Source organism: Panthera tigris, chromosome E2, assembly GCF_018350195.1.
Source record: "Panthera tigris isolate Pti1 chromosome E2, P.tigris_Pti1_mat1.1, whole genome shotgun sequence".
In the NCBI taxonomy this organism is placed as follows: Eukaryota; Metazoa; Chordata; class Mammalia; order Carnivora; family Felidae; genus Panthera; species Panthera tigris.
Window position 1 is genome coordinate 9,335,548 of NC_056674.1, and position 19,752 is coordinate 9,355,299.

At 61.0% G+C, this 19,752-nt stretch overlaps 1 protein-coding gene and 1 long non-coding RNA gene across 2 annotated transcripts in view; one reads left to right on the forward strand and one right to left on the reverse strand.

Annotated features, from left to right (window-relative positions):
* Positions 1 to 15,285, reverse strand: part of GRIN2D (glutamate ionotropic receptor NMDA type subunit 2D) — a 34,059-nt gene extending 18,774 nt beyond the window's left edge. The window contains exons 1-8 of the mRNA XM_042970081.1: positions 14,722 to 15,285; positions 10,258 to 10,877; positions 5,914 to 6,028; positions 5,354 to 5,565; positions 4,929 to 5,097; positions 4,296 to 4,449; positions 1,790 to 1,915; positions 1,355 to 1,584 (exon numbers count right to left, since the gene is read on the reverse strand). Of these exons, the coding sequence (XP_042826015.1) occupies positions 1,355 to 1,584; positions 1,790 to 1,915; positions 4,296 to 4,449; positions 4,929 to 5,097; positions 5,354 to 5,565; positions 5,914 to 6,028; positions 10,258 to 10,877; positions 14,722 to 15,186 (2,091 nt within the window). The 5' untranslated portion in view covers positions 15,187 to 15,285. The remainder of the gene's footprint in view (positions 1 to 1,354; positions 1,585 to 1,789; positions 1,916 to 4,295; positions 4,450 to 4,928; positions 5,098 to 5,353; positions 5,566 to 5,913; positions 6,029 to 10,257; positions 10,878 to 14,721) is intronic.
* On the forward strand, positions 7,115 to 9,196 carry LOC122234275. The gene is made up of 3 exons (XR_006212038.1): positions 7,115 to 7,540; positions 8,118 to 8,362; positions 8,698 to 9,196. It is a non-coding gene; the product is annotated as an uncharacterized LOC122234275 (long non-coding RNA).
* Positions 15,286 to 19,752: the final 4,467 nt, after the last annotated feature.

Consider the following 19,752-nt stretch of genomic DNA (forward strand, 5'->3'; position numbering starts at 1 on the left):
GGCGGAATGGGAAGTTATTAGGGCGCCCCCCTGGGGCCATCTGGGTCAAGGACATCCTTGACCCAGACGCTCTGTTCTGGGGGACGCCGGCCATCTGGCAGGCGCCCCGGTCCAGAAGCGTTTCTCAAGCTCGCTCACCACGACCCTTTTCGACTCCAACCCAGCAGACACATCCGCAGGTCGCCACAGATACGCGTGCATGTGTGTCCACACGCGTATACGTACACATGATCAGGAGTACTGTGGGAATCTCTAACAGCCAGCATGGCCGGATCAGAAGAGACACTGGCTCCAGAGTTCCAGAAGGGTCCCAGAGGCCCCTGACGTGCCAGGCATTAACCCTTAACTTGCTGGATCATGGGAGGTCCCAGGGGCAGGCGCTTGGCACAGGGCGGGGGGGGGGGGGGGGGGGCTGGAGGCGGTTGCTATGTACCCATCCGTTCAGAAACAGTTCACTCTTTTAACAACAGACGTAGCCACACAGGTGTGTGTTGGCCCAACGTCAAGTGCGTATATGACCCAAGCAAAGATGCAAACATTACGTGTTCAGAAAAAAAAAAAAAAAAAAAGCTGTTGGAATCCACTGAACTGATTTCTCAGCCTTCTAATGGGTCACGATAGGTTCTAACAGGTCAGCTAACCACTCGGGTCTCCAAGCGTGCTCTGTATCTCACCAGCCCCCAAACAAACTGTGATCGGTGATGAGGTGAAGTACAGACCTCGAGAGAGGGAGCACTAAAAGCAATTTTTTGGAGAGGAGTTTATTTATGCATGTATTTTTGGAGGAAACCCTACACCCAACGTGGGGCTCGAACTCACGACCCCGAGATCAAGAGTCGCACGTTCTGCCGACTGAGCCCGCCCGGTGCCGTGCCCCCAGACCGATTGGCCAGAATGGTGTTACGTCTGTTGAAACTGAGTAAAACTTGGGGTTTGAATGCGGCGCGTCTTGGTTTTTCCATTTTATGTTTCTTTTCTCACAATTCGTTTCTATGGTGTCTTACAAAAACACCGATCTACACCGGGAAAAGGTCACAGATTAGCCCCCTTCCTCACGGTTTGAGGGAGGCACTGGTCTAGAATAGCCCATTTGGCATTGCTGCCCCCCACCCCCACCCCAGGACGTTTAGGGACACTCTCTCCTCCTGGGAACACTTAAATAGAAACACAACCTTTCTCTTCCAGAACGTTCGATTCTACCATTTTGGAACTCTCTCCGGGAAAAGACTCCCAGGAATCCTCCCTGACCTCCCGGCGGCCAAACTCGGACCTGACCTCCCATCCCAGCCAGCTCCCCCCTCCCGCCCCCCTCCCCCGCCCCCGCCCCCTCCCTCCCCCTGCCCCCGCCACACACCTTTCGGTCACTGAGCCCAGACACGGTGTCCACATACTCCTCCTGGATCATGAAGGCGGCCAGGTTGGCTGTGTAGCTGGCGAGGAAGATGACGGCGAAGAAGGCCCACACCAGCACCATGATTTTGCTGGTGGTCCCCCGGGGGTTCTCCACGGGCACCGAGTTATTGAACACCAGGGCCCAGAGCAGCCAGATGGATTTCCCAATGGTGAAGGTTGAGCCTCCAGGGCCTGCAGGGGGCCAGGAGGGGACCATGGACCCCAAATCCCTTCTACTCCATGAGGGAGCAGAAGGAACTACAATTCCCAGCGGCCCCCAAGGCCTCTTGGCACCTCCAGAGGCCGCCACTCTACCCGCCCCCCCCCAGGGGCTGCTGGGAAATGTAGTTCTATCTGCGGTCCGGGTGCTCGGAGGTGATGGAGGAAGGGGACTCACGCTTGCCCGTGGCCAGGCTGCGGTTGTAGCCGACGGGACTGAGGTACTCGAAGATGAAAACGGTGACGGCGACCACAGTGAGGCACATGACGAACATCATCACCCACACGGCAGGGCTGTAGGGCTCTGGGGGCAAGGGGGTGTGGGGTCATGACTTGGCCAAGCCGAGGACTGGGGGACCACAGACGTGAGAACACGGTGCGTCAGAGATCTGACCCTGTCCTGCTCTGTCCCCTGCCCAGGCTCTCCATCTCAGGGACCGTTTCGGCGCCCATCCAGACCCCTGGGAGAGTGTCTCCCAAAGACGGCCACCTCAACCTCTTCTGTGGCTTCTGCCACCAAATAAACGGTCTCCTAAACTGTTTCCTGAGCCTCGAGTCTCCACCTGGCCACCTACCAGGTTTCACACTGAGGCCAACGCCCAGGCCCCCCATCCTGGGAGCCCCGCCATCCATCCAGTCCAACCCCCGCCATTTGCCAGCTGCACACCCTTCCCCCCTCCCCCTCACCAGCCACAGCCTGTCCCCCCGACTCCTGCCCCCCAACTCAGCCCCCGTCTCCACTCCCTCAGCCAGCAAGCTCAGACCTCATTCTCTCCCCTGGACCATGTCCCCTGTCTGCCCTCTCCAGCCACCACCCCCCTCCCCGGCCCCTGCAGCCCTAGAGGATCCTTCTGCACCCAGCGGTGACCTGGCCTCCCCCCTGCCCATAGCCCTCTGTGGCTCCCCAGCGCCTCCGTGACAAAGTCACCGCCCCTCAGCCTCGCTTCCACGCTCCTTTCCGGCATGATCACTCTCTCAACAACCCACTGCTTTAACCGGCCAGAACTCACAGTTCCAGAATGAGCCTCGCCCTCTCCGCCTTGTCTCCACCGCTCCCCTGACAGGGGCACCACCCTGACCTACCTACCAGACAAACTCGCATCCGTGCGTCTCCTCCTCACACCGCCTCCGGGAGGTTTCACCGACAATGAACCCAAATCGCCACTTCCCCGAGATTCCTACCAGGTGATCTGACCTCCCTGGGCCAAGTGCAAGCGGCCAGCACTGCCCCTGTCACAGCAGGGTCACCACCCGGACTGTCACTGCGGCATCCGGGAACGCTCTTGTTGCCTCCGCTGGGCAACGTGGTGGCGCACAAGTACGACCTTGTCACTTCCCTGCTGAAGCAGGGGCCCCATGTGCCTCTCAGGGTGTACCCGCAGGGACCTTGGTGCAAAGAGAAGGCCACGGAGACGTTGTCGGGGGAAATACACAGAAACGAAACACAAAGGAAGAGCTGTGCTGTCTCCCGGCCTTTCTGCTCCCAGGAGCTTTGCCCAGACTTCAGAGAGCAAGAGAGAACTGACGTGCCCTGCTGCCCTTGGCCCGATGTGCACTTTTCTTGCTGTTGTCTCCCAGTTCGGTCAGTGAGATCCCGACCCGGTGCGCCTCAAGGCCACCAACCCGCTGGGTGTCAGCTTCCCAATCGCATCCCAGGACTGGTTCCTTCCTTGTCTCACCCCCACTGCCATTTTCTTATCCCACACCCACCACCGCTCTGCACGGACCTCTGCCTTCCCGGGGGCCTCCGGCCTCCACAGGGCCTCCAGTGGGATGTTTTATAAGCCTAGATCTGATCATATGCCCCCTCCCCCATCACCTGTAGTTAAAACCTTGGCTGTCACAGCAAGAGTGAAACCCCACTCTCCTACCAGAGCCACCAAGGCCCCTGCATCATCCACTCTGTTCCCTCTCGGTCCTCGCCTCCCACCCTCTCACGGCCACCTCCAGCCACACAGGCTTCGCTCCGTTTCCCAAACACTCTACACGTATTCCCACCTTTGGGGTCTCTGCCCGCTGCTCCCTCTGCCTGGAACCGTTCTCCAGCCAGATCTCCACAGGACCGAGTCACCTGCCTAAAGGGGCCCTCCTGCCCTCCCCTGATGGCACCGAGCCTGTACCCCTCCAACTCTTCCCCTGGCTTAGTTTCTCATCCTCTTCATCACCACCTACAGTGATTTCGTCCCATGGATCCGTTTAAGAGATTATTGTCTGTCTTCCCCACGAGGCCAAGAGCTCTTAGAGGACAGGGATTTGCGTGCAGCCCCGGAGCCCGGCACATGATAGGTACGCAGTGAACACCGATAAGTGAATCGAGCGCTTACTATGTGCCATTACCAAGCTAATCTCTTTTCCTCATCGCATATACAGGGGAAGACTTGGGGCTTGTGGGGCCTGAAGCTTATACAATTTGGAGGGGTGTCTTTAAGAAAAAAAACCATACAGAATTACGACTCCAAGAATGCAAGGCGCAGGGCCTTGAAGAGAATGTGCCAGAGAAGGTTCCTGAAGCTCCAGTGTCCTGGGCCTCGTGGTAAGATGGCTTCTCCCGTTTTACAGACTGGGAAACCGAAGCTCAGAAGCCATGCCAACTTGGCCAGTCACACCGCGGGGACAGGCAACACCAGGATGGGACCCGGGCACGCAGCTGCCCCAGTGTCGCCGTCCCAGGGCCCCGGGCTCACCGAGGAAGGCCGAGGGGGACACGGTGCCATTGCTGCGGGCCACCATCACACTGATGCCCGTCTCCACGAAGGGGACAGAGAAGTCCACGATCTCGGAGCGCTCCTCGTTGATGGTGAGGGAGCCGATGGCCATGTCGGCGCGCTGGTAGAACACCTGGGGTGAGGGCGAGGAAGGGGGTGAAGGGACCCGGCTGGCTCAAGCACATAGAGGAGGATGGTGGGCAAGCCCGGCCCCAGGAGACCAGAGACAGGGGGACAGAGAGGGTTAGGAGAGTGGATGAGGGGGACGCAGAGCGGGGCACGAAAGGCGGAGGGGAGAGGCGGGGAACGGGAGTGGGAGGAGGTAGCCCCAGGCCCCGTGAGGCTCCGAGAACCCGCTCTCCGGATTTGGGCGGCATCCCCCTCGGCCCCGCCCCCTTCTTTCAGGGTGCCGCCCTCCTGGCCACGCCCCTTTCGCGGTCGCGTCCCTCCTCGTGGCCCCGCCCCGCGGCCGAGGCGGGGCTCTTCGGGGGCCAGCCCCGCCCCTTCCGAGCCCGGCTTCCCTCCTTCGGGCCACGCCCCTCCGGCCCCAGGGCTCTAGCGCCTTGGTCCCGCCCCAGCCCGGCTCCTCCCCGGACCGCGTCCCCGCCTCACCTCGCCGATCATGCCGTTCCAGACGCCGTCGATCTTCTTTCCGTGCTTGCCGTTGGTGACCAGGTAGAGGTCGTAGCTGAAGCCGATGGTCTGCGCCAGCCGCTTCAGGATGTCGATGCAGAAGCCCTTGCAGCACCGCTTTTCTGGGCGGGGGGCGTCCGGGGGAGGGCTGCGGGGGAGCGAGCAGGCTTGGGGATGCCGGGGACCCCCCACTCCAGACTCCCCCATGGGGTGAGGGTGTGGAGGGAGAGCCAAGCAGCAGCTAAAACTCTGGCTAGCGCTTTCTGGGGAAACTGAGGCTCGGAGGAGTTCCGTGACTGGTCCAAGGTGACTGGGCTGAGTGCCCAGGGAGGAGGGGGCTGGGGCCAGGGCTGCCGGGCTTCAAGGGAGTTTGAAACTGGAACTCCTGGAGATCGGGCTGTCACCTGTGGGTGCGGTTGAGCTGGCTCCGGCAGGGCACGGAGTCTCGGATGCAGGTGCCACTAATGGGGTCGGCGGGCTCCACAATGACAAAGGGCCTCTCCTCCAGCGTGGCCACGGTGAGGTGCTGTGTGTCATCCACAGGCTGCAGGAAGCGGCCGTAGCGGGACCATAGCGGGTACTTGAGGCGGAGAGTCTGCTGCTCCCAGCTGCCCACCTTGGCCAAGAGAAGGGGATTCAGGCTTCCTTCCGGGGGTGGAGGGTACTTTCCAGAATGTTCTGCCCATCACAGCCCTCCTTCCTCAGAGCGCAGGCTCCCAGCTCCTTCTCCCTTAGATGCAGGAGTCTGGGCCCCCTGAGAACCCACAGGTCTAGGCTCCCACTATCCCCCCCCCCCCCGCCCCAGGACCTAAAAGTCCAGGCTCCTCCCTCCCTCAGAGGCCAGAATCCAGGACCTCAGCCCTTCTCTCTGCCAGGACCCAGGCATCTGGGTCCCCACGCCCTCTCCCTCAGTGCCCAGGAGTCCGGACCCTCTCCCATGCCTGAGGTTGGGGCTGGGACTCACCACCTCCCAAGTCCTATCTCTGGTGAGGGAGATGACAACCAGAGAGGGGTTCACCAAGAAGCCATCCTCATTGAAGGAGTAATCCCGGTTGTCCCAGGTAATATTCATGAAGTACCTGCCCAGGAGGAAGGGAGGGGACATGTGGGTACCTGGACTGGCCCTAGGCGGGTGAAGGCAGAGAAAAATCCCTTCTATGGACCAGCCTCAGCCCCTGGCTGGAGTCTCTCCCCCCAGATCCCGAACACCCAAGTCTTCTTTTTCTTTGTTCTCTCTCTGCTCACTGCCCAGTGCCCCCTGAACAAGGTTCCAGACCCTCCGCTTGAGTTTGAGGTCCTCTTAGAGACCCTGTGTATTCTGGCCCCACCTGCCTGTGCAGACGCATCTCTGATCCCTTCCTACCCTCAAATTCTTTCCGCCCTGAGCCCTTTTTGCGCCCCACTAACACTGAATGCAAAGTGTCCCCCAGGGGGGCCTGGGTGGCTCTGTCGGTGAAGCGTCTGACTCTTGATTTCGGCTCAGGTCGTGATCTCGTAGTTCGTGGGTTCGAGCCCTGAGTCTGGGCTCTGAACTGGCAGTGAGGAGCCTGCTTGGGATTTTTTCTCTCCCTTTCTCTCTGCCCCACCCCTGCTCATGCTCTCTCTCTCAGGAATAAATAAATTTAACAACAACAACAAAGTGTCCCCCAAACGTATCAAGTGGCTTCCTATCTCTAGACCACTGTAGGTGCTGTGATCTCTGCCTGGAAAATGTTTCTTCTGTCCCTTCTCACCCTGATTGATTCTTATGTCTTCAAGATTCAGCTCAAGTGTCCCTTCCTCTGGGGGAAGCCCCAGAGGGTCTCGGGACTCCCCATTCACTATGCAATGGTACCTGTACCGTGAACGCCTGCCACAGGGCCTTGGTCACTGCACCAGACCCTCAACGGCCATCCTCACACCCCCTCCTCCCCCTGCCCAGGCCATCAGTCCCCAAGTGCCACCTTCCTGCCCCCCTCGTCCCTCCTCTCCATCGCCCCGGGCTTCCTGGACCCCTGCCCCATGGCTCCCCAGTGCTCCAGAACAAAGTCCGGCCTCTCAACCTGGCATTCAAGGCCCTTATGGCCTGGCCCCCCTCTACCTCCCCAGCCTCATCACCCCCAACCCCTAATTCTCCTGCCTTCATCCCCCCCTGAGCTATTGTGGGTCCAGCCACCTGCCTGAGTTTTTCTCCCTTCTGGGCCTTTGTACGATGCTGATCTTTCTGCCTGGAATACTATTTTCTGGTGAACTCCGAGCCGCTCTTAGAATCATATCCACCCCCCTTAACCTGGCCCAAATGCCCTACATGCGCTTGGCCTCTGTGGGCCTCCCTTATTTTCCTGTGCCCTCAGCACCAGCCACAGTGGCTTTGTTTCAGGCTCCCAAACAGGCAATTCCAGCCCGAGGGCCTCGGCACCGGCTGCTCTCTCTCCCTTCTCTTCACTCAAACCTTGCAACAGTTGGCTCTTTTCCTTTAATCCCCCCCTGCTTTTTTTTTTTTTTTTTAGCCTCCAAATTTCACCTCCACAGAAAGACCTTCCCACACGACCTCGCCTGACTTGGAATCCTGGGCATTTCTTATCACGTTCTACCTGTTTCATCACCTGCTGGTATGTTTTCTTCCTTGTCTTGTCTGTTCGCTGTTTTTGTCTCTGCTATGAGCTGGTAAGCTCTATGAGAGCGGGGACCTTATTCTAATAATACTATGTACTCTTGTGTCTAAAGCAGTGCTTGGCACACAGAAGACTACGCAGTAAAGGGCTTTTCAGTGAATGAGTGAGTTGAGCAATTCAACTGTCACGTCTCAGCTCAGAGAGCTCCTCGTCTTGGAAACCTCCCTGACTCCATACGCAGACCCGTGACTGTGCAGCCTCGTTTGGAAGGCTGATTGGGGCCAATGGAATTCTTTCTTTGGGAAGACGTTGGCTGCGAGATTGGGGGAGGGGGGATGGGTGGTAGACAGGATGGGATGAAACGATGAGGGTTAGCAGAGAGCTGAGATTCTGCGTGAGCAGTGGTAAGGAGAGAACCAGAGCGTGGCAAGTCGGGAAGGGGCCGGGGGGGGGGGGGGGAGAGGCAGGGACCGAGAGAGTGAGAGGGACACAATCAGAAAGAGATTGGCCTCAATTCCTGGCGTCTGGGCTGCTGTGAGTGTTTATCTTGCCAATAAACCCCCTTTTCCCTCAGGAAAGTTGAATGAGTCTCTGCTCCCTGCAACCCGAAATGTCTTGGCTCAGACAGTAACTCCTGCTGGCGCTCCCACAATGCCCGCGCCACCCCCAGGATTGCAAGCCGCACACCGTGTTGTCATGATCCCGTCCCTGTCTGCCACCCCTCCAGGACCCTGTGTTCTTTGAAGAGAAGTCCATGGGCTTATTCATCTCTTGTGTTCCCAGAGCCCAGCACGAGCCCTCGTTCCCAGCGGGCGCTCAGTAAGTATTTATGAACGAGGGATGCTCTCCTCACCTCCTCCCTGGCTCCTGTTCCCCAAGTCACCAACTTCACGTCACTCCCCCTAGGTTTTCTTCTCCACCCACCCCTCTTCCTAAGCCCCACCCACCCCTCTTCCTAAGCCCCACCCACCCCCTCTTCCTAGGCTCCACCCACCCCTCTTCCTAAGCTCCGCCCACCCCTCTTCCTAAGCCCCACCCACCCTCTTCCTAAGTTCCGCCCACCCCTTCCTAAGCCCCACCCACCCCCTCTTCCTAAGCTCCCCTCGCCCTCGCTTCAGGATCAGAGGGCTCTCCTTCCACTGTTCTGTCACCAGACTCATCATTGCCGACACTTCCTGCGGCGGAGATGCTGTTTCCCACCAAACCCTGTCCTCCTCTGGCCTGTCCAGCCAGAGTCCACGCTTCCCAGGCCTCCCGGCGGCCAGCGCCCAGGCACGCGCAGGAGAGACCTTCGAACTCTAACAGTCGGCACGGCGCAGGCGCCAGCCAATCAGAACTGCCGTCTCACCAATCTGCATGGACGCCACTGTCACCAACCAATCAGGCAGCCCCGGGCGCATGACGTCATTCTCGCCAACGGAAAGGATGCCTTGTCCTTGCCGTAGCACTTGCCCCAAAAAGGAAATCGCTCGCTCCCCACTTCCTCTCTTTCCTCCTTCTCAGGAACTAGAATTCAGACACGCCAAGGACGCAGCTTGGACCCCGCAAAGAAGGGGGGCAGAGCAACAGGGCGGGAGGGTCCTGGGTCCCAGAATGATCACCTGGGACAACAGAGCCTGCGATAGCCTGGAACACTCATGTCTGGATTTTTTTTTTTTTTTAAGATTTTATTTTACTAATTTTTTTCAAACGTTTATTTATTTTTGACACACACACACACACACACACACACACACACACACACAGTCTGAGCGGGGGAGGGGCAGAGGGAGAGGGAGACACAGAATCAGAAGCAGGCTCTAGGCTCTGAGCTGTTAGCACAGAGCCAGACGCGGGGGCTTGAGCCCACGGACCGTGACATCATGACCTGAGCCGAAATCGGACTCCTAACCGCCACCCAGGCGCCCCTTTAAGATTTTATTTTTAAGTGATCTCTACTCCCCACCGGGGGCTCGAACCTATGACCCAGAGATGGAGAGTCGCACTCTTTACCGCCTGAACCAGCCAGGTGCCCCTCATTTCCGGATCGACAGAACAACTTGTACCTCGTTTGGGGCACTGAATTGTTGGGGTCATTTTGTTACTGAAATCCAGCTTCTACTCTGGATGCATTCCACCACATCTGAGGTGCCCGCAAGTAGAAGATGTAACTCGGGGCGCCTGAGTGGCTCAGTCGGTTGAGCGTCCAACTCCGGCCCAGGCCGATCGCCACACGATTGCCACGGTTCGTGAGTTCGAGCCCCCGCCTCGGGCTGGCTGCTGTCCGTGCAGAGCCTGCTTCAGCTCTTCTGTCCCCACCCCTCCTCTCTGCCCCTTCCCCGCTCGCACGCTCTCTCTCAAAAATAAGTAAATCCTTAAGATGTATCATTATTTCTATGTACCACAAGGAAAGAAAAACGCACTGCCAATTAAACCGCGAGAAGCCGCCAATCGTCAGGCATATATTGATTTCAGAGACATTACACTGTGAAACAAACAAACAATCGTCTGAAAATCGCGAACTGTTGTAATAACACGCTCACTGTGTCTTGGGTGTTTCTTTTCCAAGTTATCTAGTGTAACCCCAGGAAGGAGACCCCGCTGTGTCCACTTTACAGAAGAGAACACCGGGGCTCTGAGAGGGGCCGCGACCCGTCCGAGGCTGCTCGGCCGGCGAGCGGGTAGTCCGGCTCTAGAGGCTTCCCACAGCCCTCCTACAGCAACCCCCCGCTCACCTGTGTAGACTCTCCCCGCGGTGGGTGCGGTTCTGGGCACGACAGTCGTGGCCGAGCTCGGGCAGGAAGCCGTAGTCACGCAGCAGAGCCTGGGCGCCTCTGGCCACCACCGCCACGCCGGCCGCCACGCGCCGGGCCAGGTCGTCCCGCCAGCCGGCCGAGCGCACTGCAAACAGCCCGGCGGGCAGTGGGGCGCCTCCTGGCAGCAGAGGGGGCTCGCCCGGGGCGCCCGAGCCGCCGCCTCCAGCCAGCTGGGGCCCCACCATGAACCACACGTAGCCAGGCCCGGTGAGGCCCGCCTCCTCCGCGGCCCGGAACACCGGCTCGGCCTCTTCGCGGGCGCAGAAGAGCAGGCGGATCTGGGCGCTGACGCTGCGGAGCTGGGCACCCAGCACGGCCTCGCCCGCTCCGGGGTCGAGCGTCAGGGCCCCGCGGTGCTCCCAGCCCACCATGCTGCCATCCGTCAGCACTTCGATGTAGGACAGGAAGGCCCGGTGGCCGGGGGCGCGCGTGGTCACCGCTGCGAAGGACGTCCAGTCGTACTCCTCCAGCACCTCGAAAATTACCTGGAGCTGCTGCTCTGTGGACGAGCCCAGCTGCAGGAAGGTGGAGCCCTTCTCCTGCGCGGGGAGGAGGGGGATGTCAGGCCCCGTGACGTGCGGAGGCCACAGCTCCCAGCAGTCCCTGAGGGGCCTTCGGTTCCCAGTGGTCAAGAGGGATCTCATCTCCCGGCAGCTGACAAGGGCACCCCGGTGGCCTAGCTCTTCACCAGACCCCTCTGCCTGTCTTGCTGGAGCACAGAGCTGGGCCTGGGGTAGGTGTCGCCTCGCGACTGAGTTCTAGGCCTATCCGTCAAAGCTCTCTCGCCTCCCCGTGCACCTGACTCTCCTCCCTGCCTGAGCACCGGGGCAGAGGCCCCAGCAGAGAGCTCTGAGGTCCTAAGGGATTACAGAGCCGCAAGAGGGAGGAGCCTGAGTCCCTGAGACATCACTTGGAGGAGAGCCCCCTGCGGTCAGGAACACCTGTTTGGACTTTATACGCGTGAGAAACAGCCTTCTATGGGGCTGAGCCACCGAGACGTGGGGGTTTATCTGTTACAGCAGCTCACATCACCCTAGGACACGCCCAGCATCCAGGGAGGGAACTACAGTCCCCAGCCTCCACCGAGAGGGACTACATCTCCCAGCATGCAACGAGGGTGCCGAAGGTACCGTCACTCCCAGCCGGAAGCAGCTTCGCTGGGTGGATTTGCCCTTCTCTGATGTTTGCCTGCTACCTCCATGACTTTTTCCTTTGTTGGACAGTTACTCAGTATTCTAAATGCAGTAGTGCCCTTGTCTCCTCTTTTCTCTCCGTCCTCCCTCCCTGGAGATCTCATCCAGACCCGCGCATTTAAATACTGTCTCCATAGGGCGCCTGGGTGGCTCAGGCAGTTGTTTGGCTCAGGTCATGATCTTAACAGTTCGTGAGTTCAGGCCCCGCCTCAGGCTCAGAGCCTGGAGCCTGCTTTGGATTCTGTCTCGAGCTCGCGCTCTCAAAACTAAACACTGAAAAAAAAGAAAAAAACAAAAAACTGCCTCCCGTGCTGTCCAATATGGTAGCTGCTGCCCGTTTCAATTAATTGAAGTTAAGTAACATTTAGCGCCTTGGCTGCACTAACCACACGTCAAGCTCTCAATAGCACACATGGCTAGTGGCCGACAGACTGGACCGGGCAGATATAGACCATCTTCATCACCGCAGAAAGTTCTACTACCCGGGACGGAACGTTGCTGGCTCCTATACAGTTACCACCTCTCTCGTGGACTTCAGACGGACCTAGCCCCCTTTCTTCTCAACCTCTCCTCTTGGATTTCCCAGAGGCATCTCAAAATTAGGATTTTGATCTTGATCTTTCCCCCTGGCCTCAAACTTGTTCCCTCTCTTCCTATCCTTATTCACCCAGATGCTCAGGTCCCAAAGCTAAATTCTCCTTTCCTTCTCTTTCTCTCCTGCCTGATCCAGGCCATTTTCCAGTCTTCTCGGCTCTCCGTTCAAAACATAACCCCAGTCATCTGTTCTTCCACAGATGTTCTGGTCTGCCGCCTTATCACAACCCTCGTTGGTCACGTTCTGGCGTAGACAACTATAACAGCTTCCTGACCCCTCTCCACTAACACTTTTTTCCCCCCCAATCTTCCAGTCCATTCTCCATCCAGCAGCCAGACAGAGTCAATCTTGTCAAAATACCAGTTGGATCAAATCCCTTCTGGGTTGAACACCTTCCAATAATTCTACCTTCTAGTCAAAGCCAAAGTCCTCACTGTGGTCCACAGGCCCTGCGCGAACAGGCCCTCGTTGCCTCTCTGACCCCCCACCTCCCCGCCACCCCCCACCTCTTTGTTCTTCCTCAAACACATCAAGTTCCTTCCAGCTTGGAGGGCTTGGCCCGTAGCTGGCTTCTCTCTCTCTCTCTCTCTCTCTCTCTCTCTCTCGGGCACACTTTCCCCCAGCTCCTTCACGCTGGATCTACCGCTCCTCATTTGTCAGGTCCAGCTCGGTTATCGCCTCCTCAGGGAGGCCTCCCCTGACTGCCATCTACTGAATGGAGCCCCATCCTCAGTCATTACCTTTCCTCCAGGACAGATTTTGGCATCTGCTATTTGCTGTCTCCCCGTTAGAATGCAAACTACGTAAGACAGCAGGGGGCGTATCTTTTTTTTTTTTTTTTCCTTTCATAACTGTCTTCCCCAGAAGCTAAAACAGCCCTGGCACAGAATCAGCCCTCAGTGACAAGAAACGGACTTTCTTCCCAGGCGTGTGCCTGTGGTTATACGGGTAGGAGACTTGGGCGGTTGTCCTGAGGGGATGAGGCCTCCCAGCGTGCAACGAGAATCCCGAGAGGGCCTCGTCCTTGGCAAGTGGAGATGTGCTGAGGGGGTCACGGTCCCGGCATTCAGTGGAGGCATGATGGCCCTGCGAGGACCACGCCTTCTTCCATCCAGAGATACTGAAGGGACTACATTTCCCGGAAGGCAACGAGAGGGCTCTGAGCAGGGTCCCAGTTCCCGGGTGGCCGTAAACAGAGAGGCCCACATTTATCAGGGGCAACGGAGGCAGGAGGAACCACATCCCTCGGTAGGCGACAAAGGTGGCAGCCACGCCGTCATAAGAAGTCACCTCGAAGGGGATCTGCCTGCAAATCTCTGGGCAACTCCTGTCTCAGAGAAGAAAGTTGGACAGAGGCCCTTCCCAGAATGCTCCGGTCAGGAGAGAGCTACGAATCCCAGGATGTAATTCTGACCTAGTCACAAGGCCACCGGCCCTCTCAGCAGGGACCTGCTGGGGACTTAGGCTCCGCCCACTCAGATGGCCCCATCCACGGCAAATGCCACCTCTGTTCCGCTGGCTCCACCCCTGAACAGGCCCCGCCCCTTCTCAGGCTCCTCCTCTTAGCGGATCCCTTCTCCTTGTCAGTCCGCACGCCAGACTTGGTCCAGTTCTGTCCTTTCCCACCAGAAGTCCGCTCCAGCTGGTCCCCCTGTGCCCTCGGGCTGCAGACCTCTTTGCGGGGCCGCAGCCAGCTCCAGCCGCCGCCCCCTCTCCCCTGCAGGGTCCTGGGTTTGATCTTTCATTTCGGCTGGGCCTGCCTCTCCGGTGGCCCTTCATCCTCGCAGGCCCACCCTCCGGATTCTCTCTTTCCACACTTTACAACTGGGGCATGCCTCTGCCCAACCCCCATTCCGCGACTGTCTCCTTGTCTAGGCCCCGCCCCTTTAGTCCACAGCGTAGGCCCTGCCACCTTCCTGGCCTGGCTCCTCACCGGCCCCTCACCGGCTGCCCCTTCCCTGACTACCTTCCCCGGCCCACCTCTCACTAACGACTCCTCCCCTTCTCCTGCCCCTCCTTTCACCGGATGGCTCCGTCCTTCTACCTCGACCTCTGGAGCCCATGCCCTCCAGGCCAAGCCCCTGCCCGTCCCTGACCTCAGTACCCTCTTTCCTGGCCCTCTCCCTGCCTTCCTGGCCCCCGCCTCCTCACTAGGCCTCACCCCTTCCTGAACCCCATTCCTTTCCAACCGACTCTCCCCTTGCCCATCCCAGATCCCACCCCGCCCTCAGAGCTTACATCCCGGGCGGGTCCCTATCTGTAACCAGTCCCCGGCCCTCGCTGGCCCGCCCCGCCCCGCCTCTTCCCCGGGTGCCACTCCCCCTCCCCCCCCGACTCGCTTCTCCCGCAGACCCTCAACCCTCCCCATACTCTGACCGTCCACGCCACGCAGGGCCTCTCTCAGACCCTGCTCCTAGGTCAGTCCCCCGGAGGGGCCCGCGAGTTCTGTATAGACCACGCCCCTCCGTGTCAACCCCGCCCCTTACCTAGCTCTGACTCCACCCGCCCGCCCCACTGCGGCCCAGATGCGGACCCTCAGGCTGGGCCCCGCCCCCTGCGGCCGGCCCCGCCCCCCCCCCCGCGGGTCGCGCGCACCTTGGGCGTGAGCACGAGCGCGGCGCCGCCGTGCACGGCCACGATGGGCAGCGAGGTCTGCGCCGACAGGAAGTCGAGGATGGGCGCGACGGCGGGCGCGCGCGAGTCGTCCTCGAACACGACGCCGTGCACGCGCAGCCCCGACAGCAGGTCGCAGAGCTGCAGCACGAGGCTGCGCGGGTCCGAGCCGTTGAGCACCAGCGCCACCGGTCGCACGTCCAGGCCCGGGCTGCGCACGGCCGCCGCCACGGCCGGGCCCAGGCGCGCCGCCTCGGTCGCGTACGCGGGCCCCGAGAACACGAGCGCCACGTTGAGCGGCCGCGCCCCGCCGGGGCCCCCGCCGGGCCCGCCGGCCCCGCCCGGTCCCGGCGCCTCCTCCGGGAACGGGCTGGCGCAGGCCAGCGCCAGCAGCAGCAGCATCTTAGCGGGGCCCCGAGGGCCGCGGGGGCCACCGGCGCCGCGCATCGCCTGCGGGCCCCTCCGGGCGGCCTCTGACACGGGAGAGGGGGCGCGCAGAGCCGGGGAGACCCCGGGAGCGGAGAGAGACACACGGGAGGGGGAGACACAGAGATGGGGAGACCGAGACGGGGGGGACAAGATGCAGAGAGACACGGAGAAGAGGAGATACAGGGAAGGGGAGACGCAGAGAGAGGGAGGAGAGGGAAAGGTCGGGGTAGTAGAGGCGGAGAGAGGCACGGGCACGGGGAGAGCCAGAGACGGAGAGAGCGAGGCACAGGGACGGCCACAGAGCCAGGGAAAGTAGAGGTGGGTAACGGGGACAGAGCAGGTGCAGAGGGAGGGACAAGAGACGAGGCAAGAATGGGGTGGACAATGATGCAGGACGGATGGGTAACAAACCCACAGCGATAGGGTCAGAATGGGAGCAGAGAGAGAGACCCAGGGAGATAGGGAGTGAGAGGAAAACAGCCACAGAGAGATGGTTGGAGGGAGGCATGGACGGGAACAAGGAGGGAGAGGGAAAGGAGAAACAGAGACGGTGGGGTAGAGAGGCGCAGAGTGACAGAGATGGGGAGAGGAAGGTGGCAGAGATAAGCCAGAGCGACAGAAGTAGGGGGGGAGTGACAGGGAGGCCGGGAGAGACGGCAGAGATAAGCAAGGAAGGCGGGAGAGATAGGAGAGGCGAGAAAGTTGGACAGAGGGCGGAAAACGGAAAGAAGCCCGGAGAGCCGGAGACAGACCCCACGGCCACCAAGAGACCCGGACACACGAGAGAGAAACAGGCAGCACAGAGATTGAGGGAGGAGGCAGGCAGAGCAGACAGAAAACATAGGAAGACAGAAATAGCGAACCAAGGGAAAGATCAAGACCCCCACCAGGGAGGTGCCCAGCACAGACATGAAAGGAAGGCCAGGAAGGCGGGTGGCAGGAGGGATCAAAAATGAAAGGAAGAAAAAGTGAGGGGAAAAAAAAAAAAAAGAAAGGGAAAAGGGGTCAGGTGTGTGGGGGGAGAGAAAGAAGAGACAAAAAGAAATGAGTGGGGCATCCCAAGGGGAGAAAACGCCCCCAGGGCCTTACCCCCCACCTCGACCACAACCCCCAACCTGTTTTTGCCCCGTTACTCCTGTTCTATCTCCCTCCCCCCCAACCCCGCACTGTTCTCAGAGCTAGAAAGAGAGTCCCAGTCCAGGCTGGCTTGTGGGGTTGGGGGGCACAGCTGTGGAGAGCTGGGGGGGGGGGTGGCGGGGGTCCCTGGCTCCCAGCCCAGAGCAATTTAGTAAATTAGAGGAAATACAGCATCTCTTCCTGTGTCCCCTGTTGAATGCTAGCTGCCTGGGGTGGTCGGGCTGGGAGCCCAGACTCCTGGCTCCTGGGTCTGAAGGAGGAGGGCACTGGGGGCCTGGGCTCCTGGTTCCCGGGAGAGAGATTAGAGTCTGCACTAGGGGCTTCCTGAAGGGGTGAGGGGGTCCAGACAGGGAAGAGTTCCCTCTTGGCTGTCAATCAGGCTCCTATCCGGTTGCCATGGTAGCGCAGGCCTCCTCTACCCCACAGATAGCCAGGGTGGGGGAGAGGCCCACACCCCTTCCCCTGCCTGGAGGCCTTGCTCTGCCCCCCTCCACCTGCCTTCCCAGCGATCCTGGGCCACTGTCACCCCAGGGATGGGGGTGGGGACTCCAAGTATGCCTGGCCCCCCCAAATCCTGGCTCCCCCCGGCCCCTCCTCTCCTCTGCCCTTCCCCAAGCAGCTGGCTCAATCAGCGCTCAGAATAGCCCCCCCCACCCCAAAATAACCCACAGCTGTGGCCTGGCCCCCGCGGGGTTAACACTCGCTCTTTCCTCTTTTCCCCGTGGCTTCTCATCCCTCCGACTCTCCTCTGCCTCAGACCTTCCCCTGCTTGGCCTGGGTCCTAGGGGACCTCAGGGTCCTGCTCCCTGCGGAGGTCCAGGAGGACAGCTCCAGCCCCACCCTTCAGGAAGCTGGATGACCAGTCCGCCATCGGGGAGGGCAGGCGCCCACACGTCCAGGGTCTGAGACGTGGCACCCCCAGCAGCTGGGGGGCCTCTGGAGGCCCTGTCCAGGACCTGTGCCTGCAGGGATCACATTGCCCAGGCCCCCAAGGTCCATCTCCTGAGGCTCAGTCCCCAGGTCCATTCCCATGGGGCCAAAGAGCCAGACCCCTCCCCCCCACCTTGCCCTGTCAGAGACTCAGGAGACTGAGCCCCCAGCCCCCTCTTCCCTCAGACACAGAAGCTCTAACTTCTCCCGTAGAGACTCAAGACTCTTGGCTCTGGAGCCCAGGTGCTCAGTTCTGCCCTCTGCCAGGACCCAGGAGTCCTGGCCCCCTCCTGCCCCCCAGACTGGGTGCCCAGCCCCCTCTATGTCCAGAAACCAGGAGTCCAGGCCCCTGGCCCTCTTCTCCCTTAAGGACCCGCTTTTCGTCTCAAGCCCCGTCAGTCCCAACATCCTGGGAGCTCCCCCCACCCAACCCCAGCCAGCTCCAGCCTCCTGTCACCCCACTCAGGTCCTCAGGCTGTCCCCCAGCTGAGGAAGAGGAGGGTGCCAGAGATTCCTGGGGTGTCCCTGTCTCCATCACTCCCCCCCCCCAATCCATCACAGGAGAGAGGAGAGGCCACTTCGATCAACAGCCCGCCCCCCCCACCTCGCGTCGTGCTGCAGACGGCATCCCGTTCCCCCCCCCCCACCTCCAACACCGTTCTTCCCCACCCTAATCCTGGTGCCCAGAACAAGCTGGAAGGGTATTCCAGAACCTTGAGGAAGGGGTGGCAGCCTGGGGCTCGGGGGGCTCGGGGCCTGGATGCCCTCAAGGTCCTTGGCGGGGGTATTAATAGCAGACTCATAGCTCTGAGAAGGGAGGGGAAGAGCGAGAGGAGAGAGGGAGAGGGACGGCCGGCGAGGAGGGGGGGAGATCAATGCGGGCAGGGGGATACAGAGGGAAGAGGGATGGAGAGATGGGAGGCAGAGGGATACGGGGCGCCAGGTATGCGGGGCTGGGGAGAGGGTGCAAAGTGTCCGAGAAATGGGGGATTAGGAGGTCTGAGGTGTAGGCACCCAGGAGAAAGGGGCTCAGAGAGGGGGCGGAGGAGAGATCCCAGGAGACAAGGGAGCTGGAGAGGGAGGGGCAAAGACCTCTGCTCACCATTCAGTCCCCCTCCTTCCCTGAGGCCCCTGGCCAACTTTCCCGGTCCTAGCTCTGGGGGTCCGCGTTCCCACCCCCACCCCCCACCCCTGCATCCCCTACCCCGGCCTTACCTTTTCATGACCCTGTTCTGTGGGGGGGTATTGCGGGGGGCAGGACCGGAACCCAGAGTCCAGCGACCCGAAGATTCCCCGGAGGGCTCAGGGAGCCGCTGGGGGCCCAGGCCCTGGGGCGGCGGCGGCGGCGGCGGCGGCGGCGGTGGCGGTGGCGGTGGCGGCGGTGGGGACCTCCTGCCTGTCCCTGGCTCTGGCTGGCTCTCTCTCCTCGTCTTCGGGCCCGTCCTGCCCTGTCTGTCCCCCAAGGTTGCGGCCACCCCAACTAGGCGAGGGCGCCGCTACACATGTTGCGCTGGAAGTTGGGCCCCGGACATTGCGGAGGCTGTCGGGGTGTCCTCTCGCCGCCCCGACCCCGTGGGGATCCCCCCTCCGCCCACCTGGGGTGCCCCCCCCTGCCGCTTCAGCCCCGGCTCCTCCCTCCTTCCATGTGTCCGGTCCCGCCTCTCCCTGGCTCATTCGCACCCCCGCCCTTTGTGCCCTCAGCGCCCCCCCCCACCCCCCAGCGTCTGTGTCTGTCAGTCTGTCTGTCTGGGTCACCTCTGAAGCCGGTGGCTGGGGTGTGTGTGTGTGTGTGTGTGTGTGTGTGTGTGTGTGGCGGGAGGCTGCCTGTCTGGGGAGCCGCTTGTCCCTTCCTCGCTTGGCCACCTCCAGACCCCCCCCCCAGCACCCCCACACTCAAATCCAGGCAGAAACACACACATACACACACACACACACACGCACGACCTCACTTCCCTGGGATTCCCCCCTCAACACCCCCGGAGCTTGAGGAGGGAGACACACACACACACACACACACACACACACGCACACGCGCGCGCGCGCGCGCGCGCACGCGGGGGTCCACTGGGGGCCGGGCTGCCACTGCCGTCCGGGGCTGTTCGGACAGACAGGAGGACACAGGCAGCTGGGGACGCCAGACGCCCGGCCGGACGCAGGCAGGAGGCTCAGAGTCCAGGTACACACCATCCATCCGGGGTTGGGGGGGGGGGTCTGGGGGGAGGCAACTGGGGGGCCCGCGACACCCAGGCAGGAGGCTCAGAGTGGGTACAGACAGACAGACCCCTCCCTCCCTCCCTCCCTCCCTCCCTCCCTCGGCCGCCGCAGCCCTTACAGACACACCCCCCCTTCGCCAGCCCGGCCCCAGACACCCTGACACACAGATCCTCACCGGGCAGATGGCAGGCGCAGGAGAGACCCCTGGGGGCCGGGCGGACCCACCCAGGCCGACACCCCCCAGCTGGGCACCGGTGGCGGAGGGCGGCTGCGGGCGGAGGGTGGCGGCAGCAGCCGCCTCTT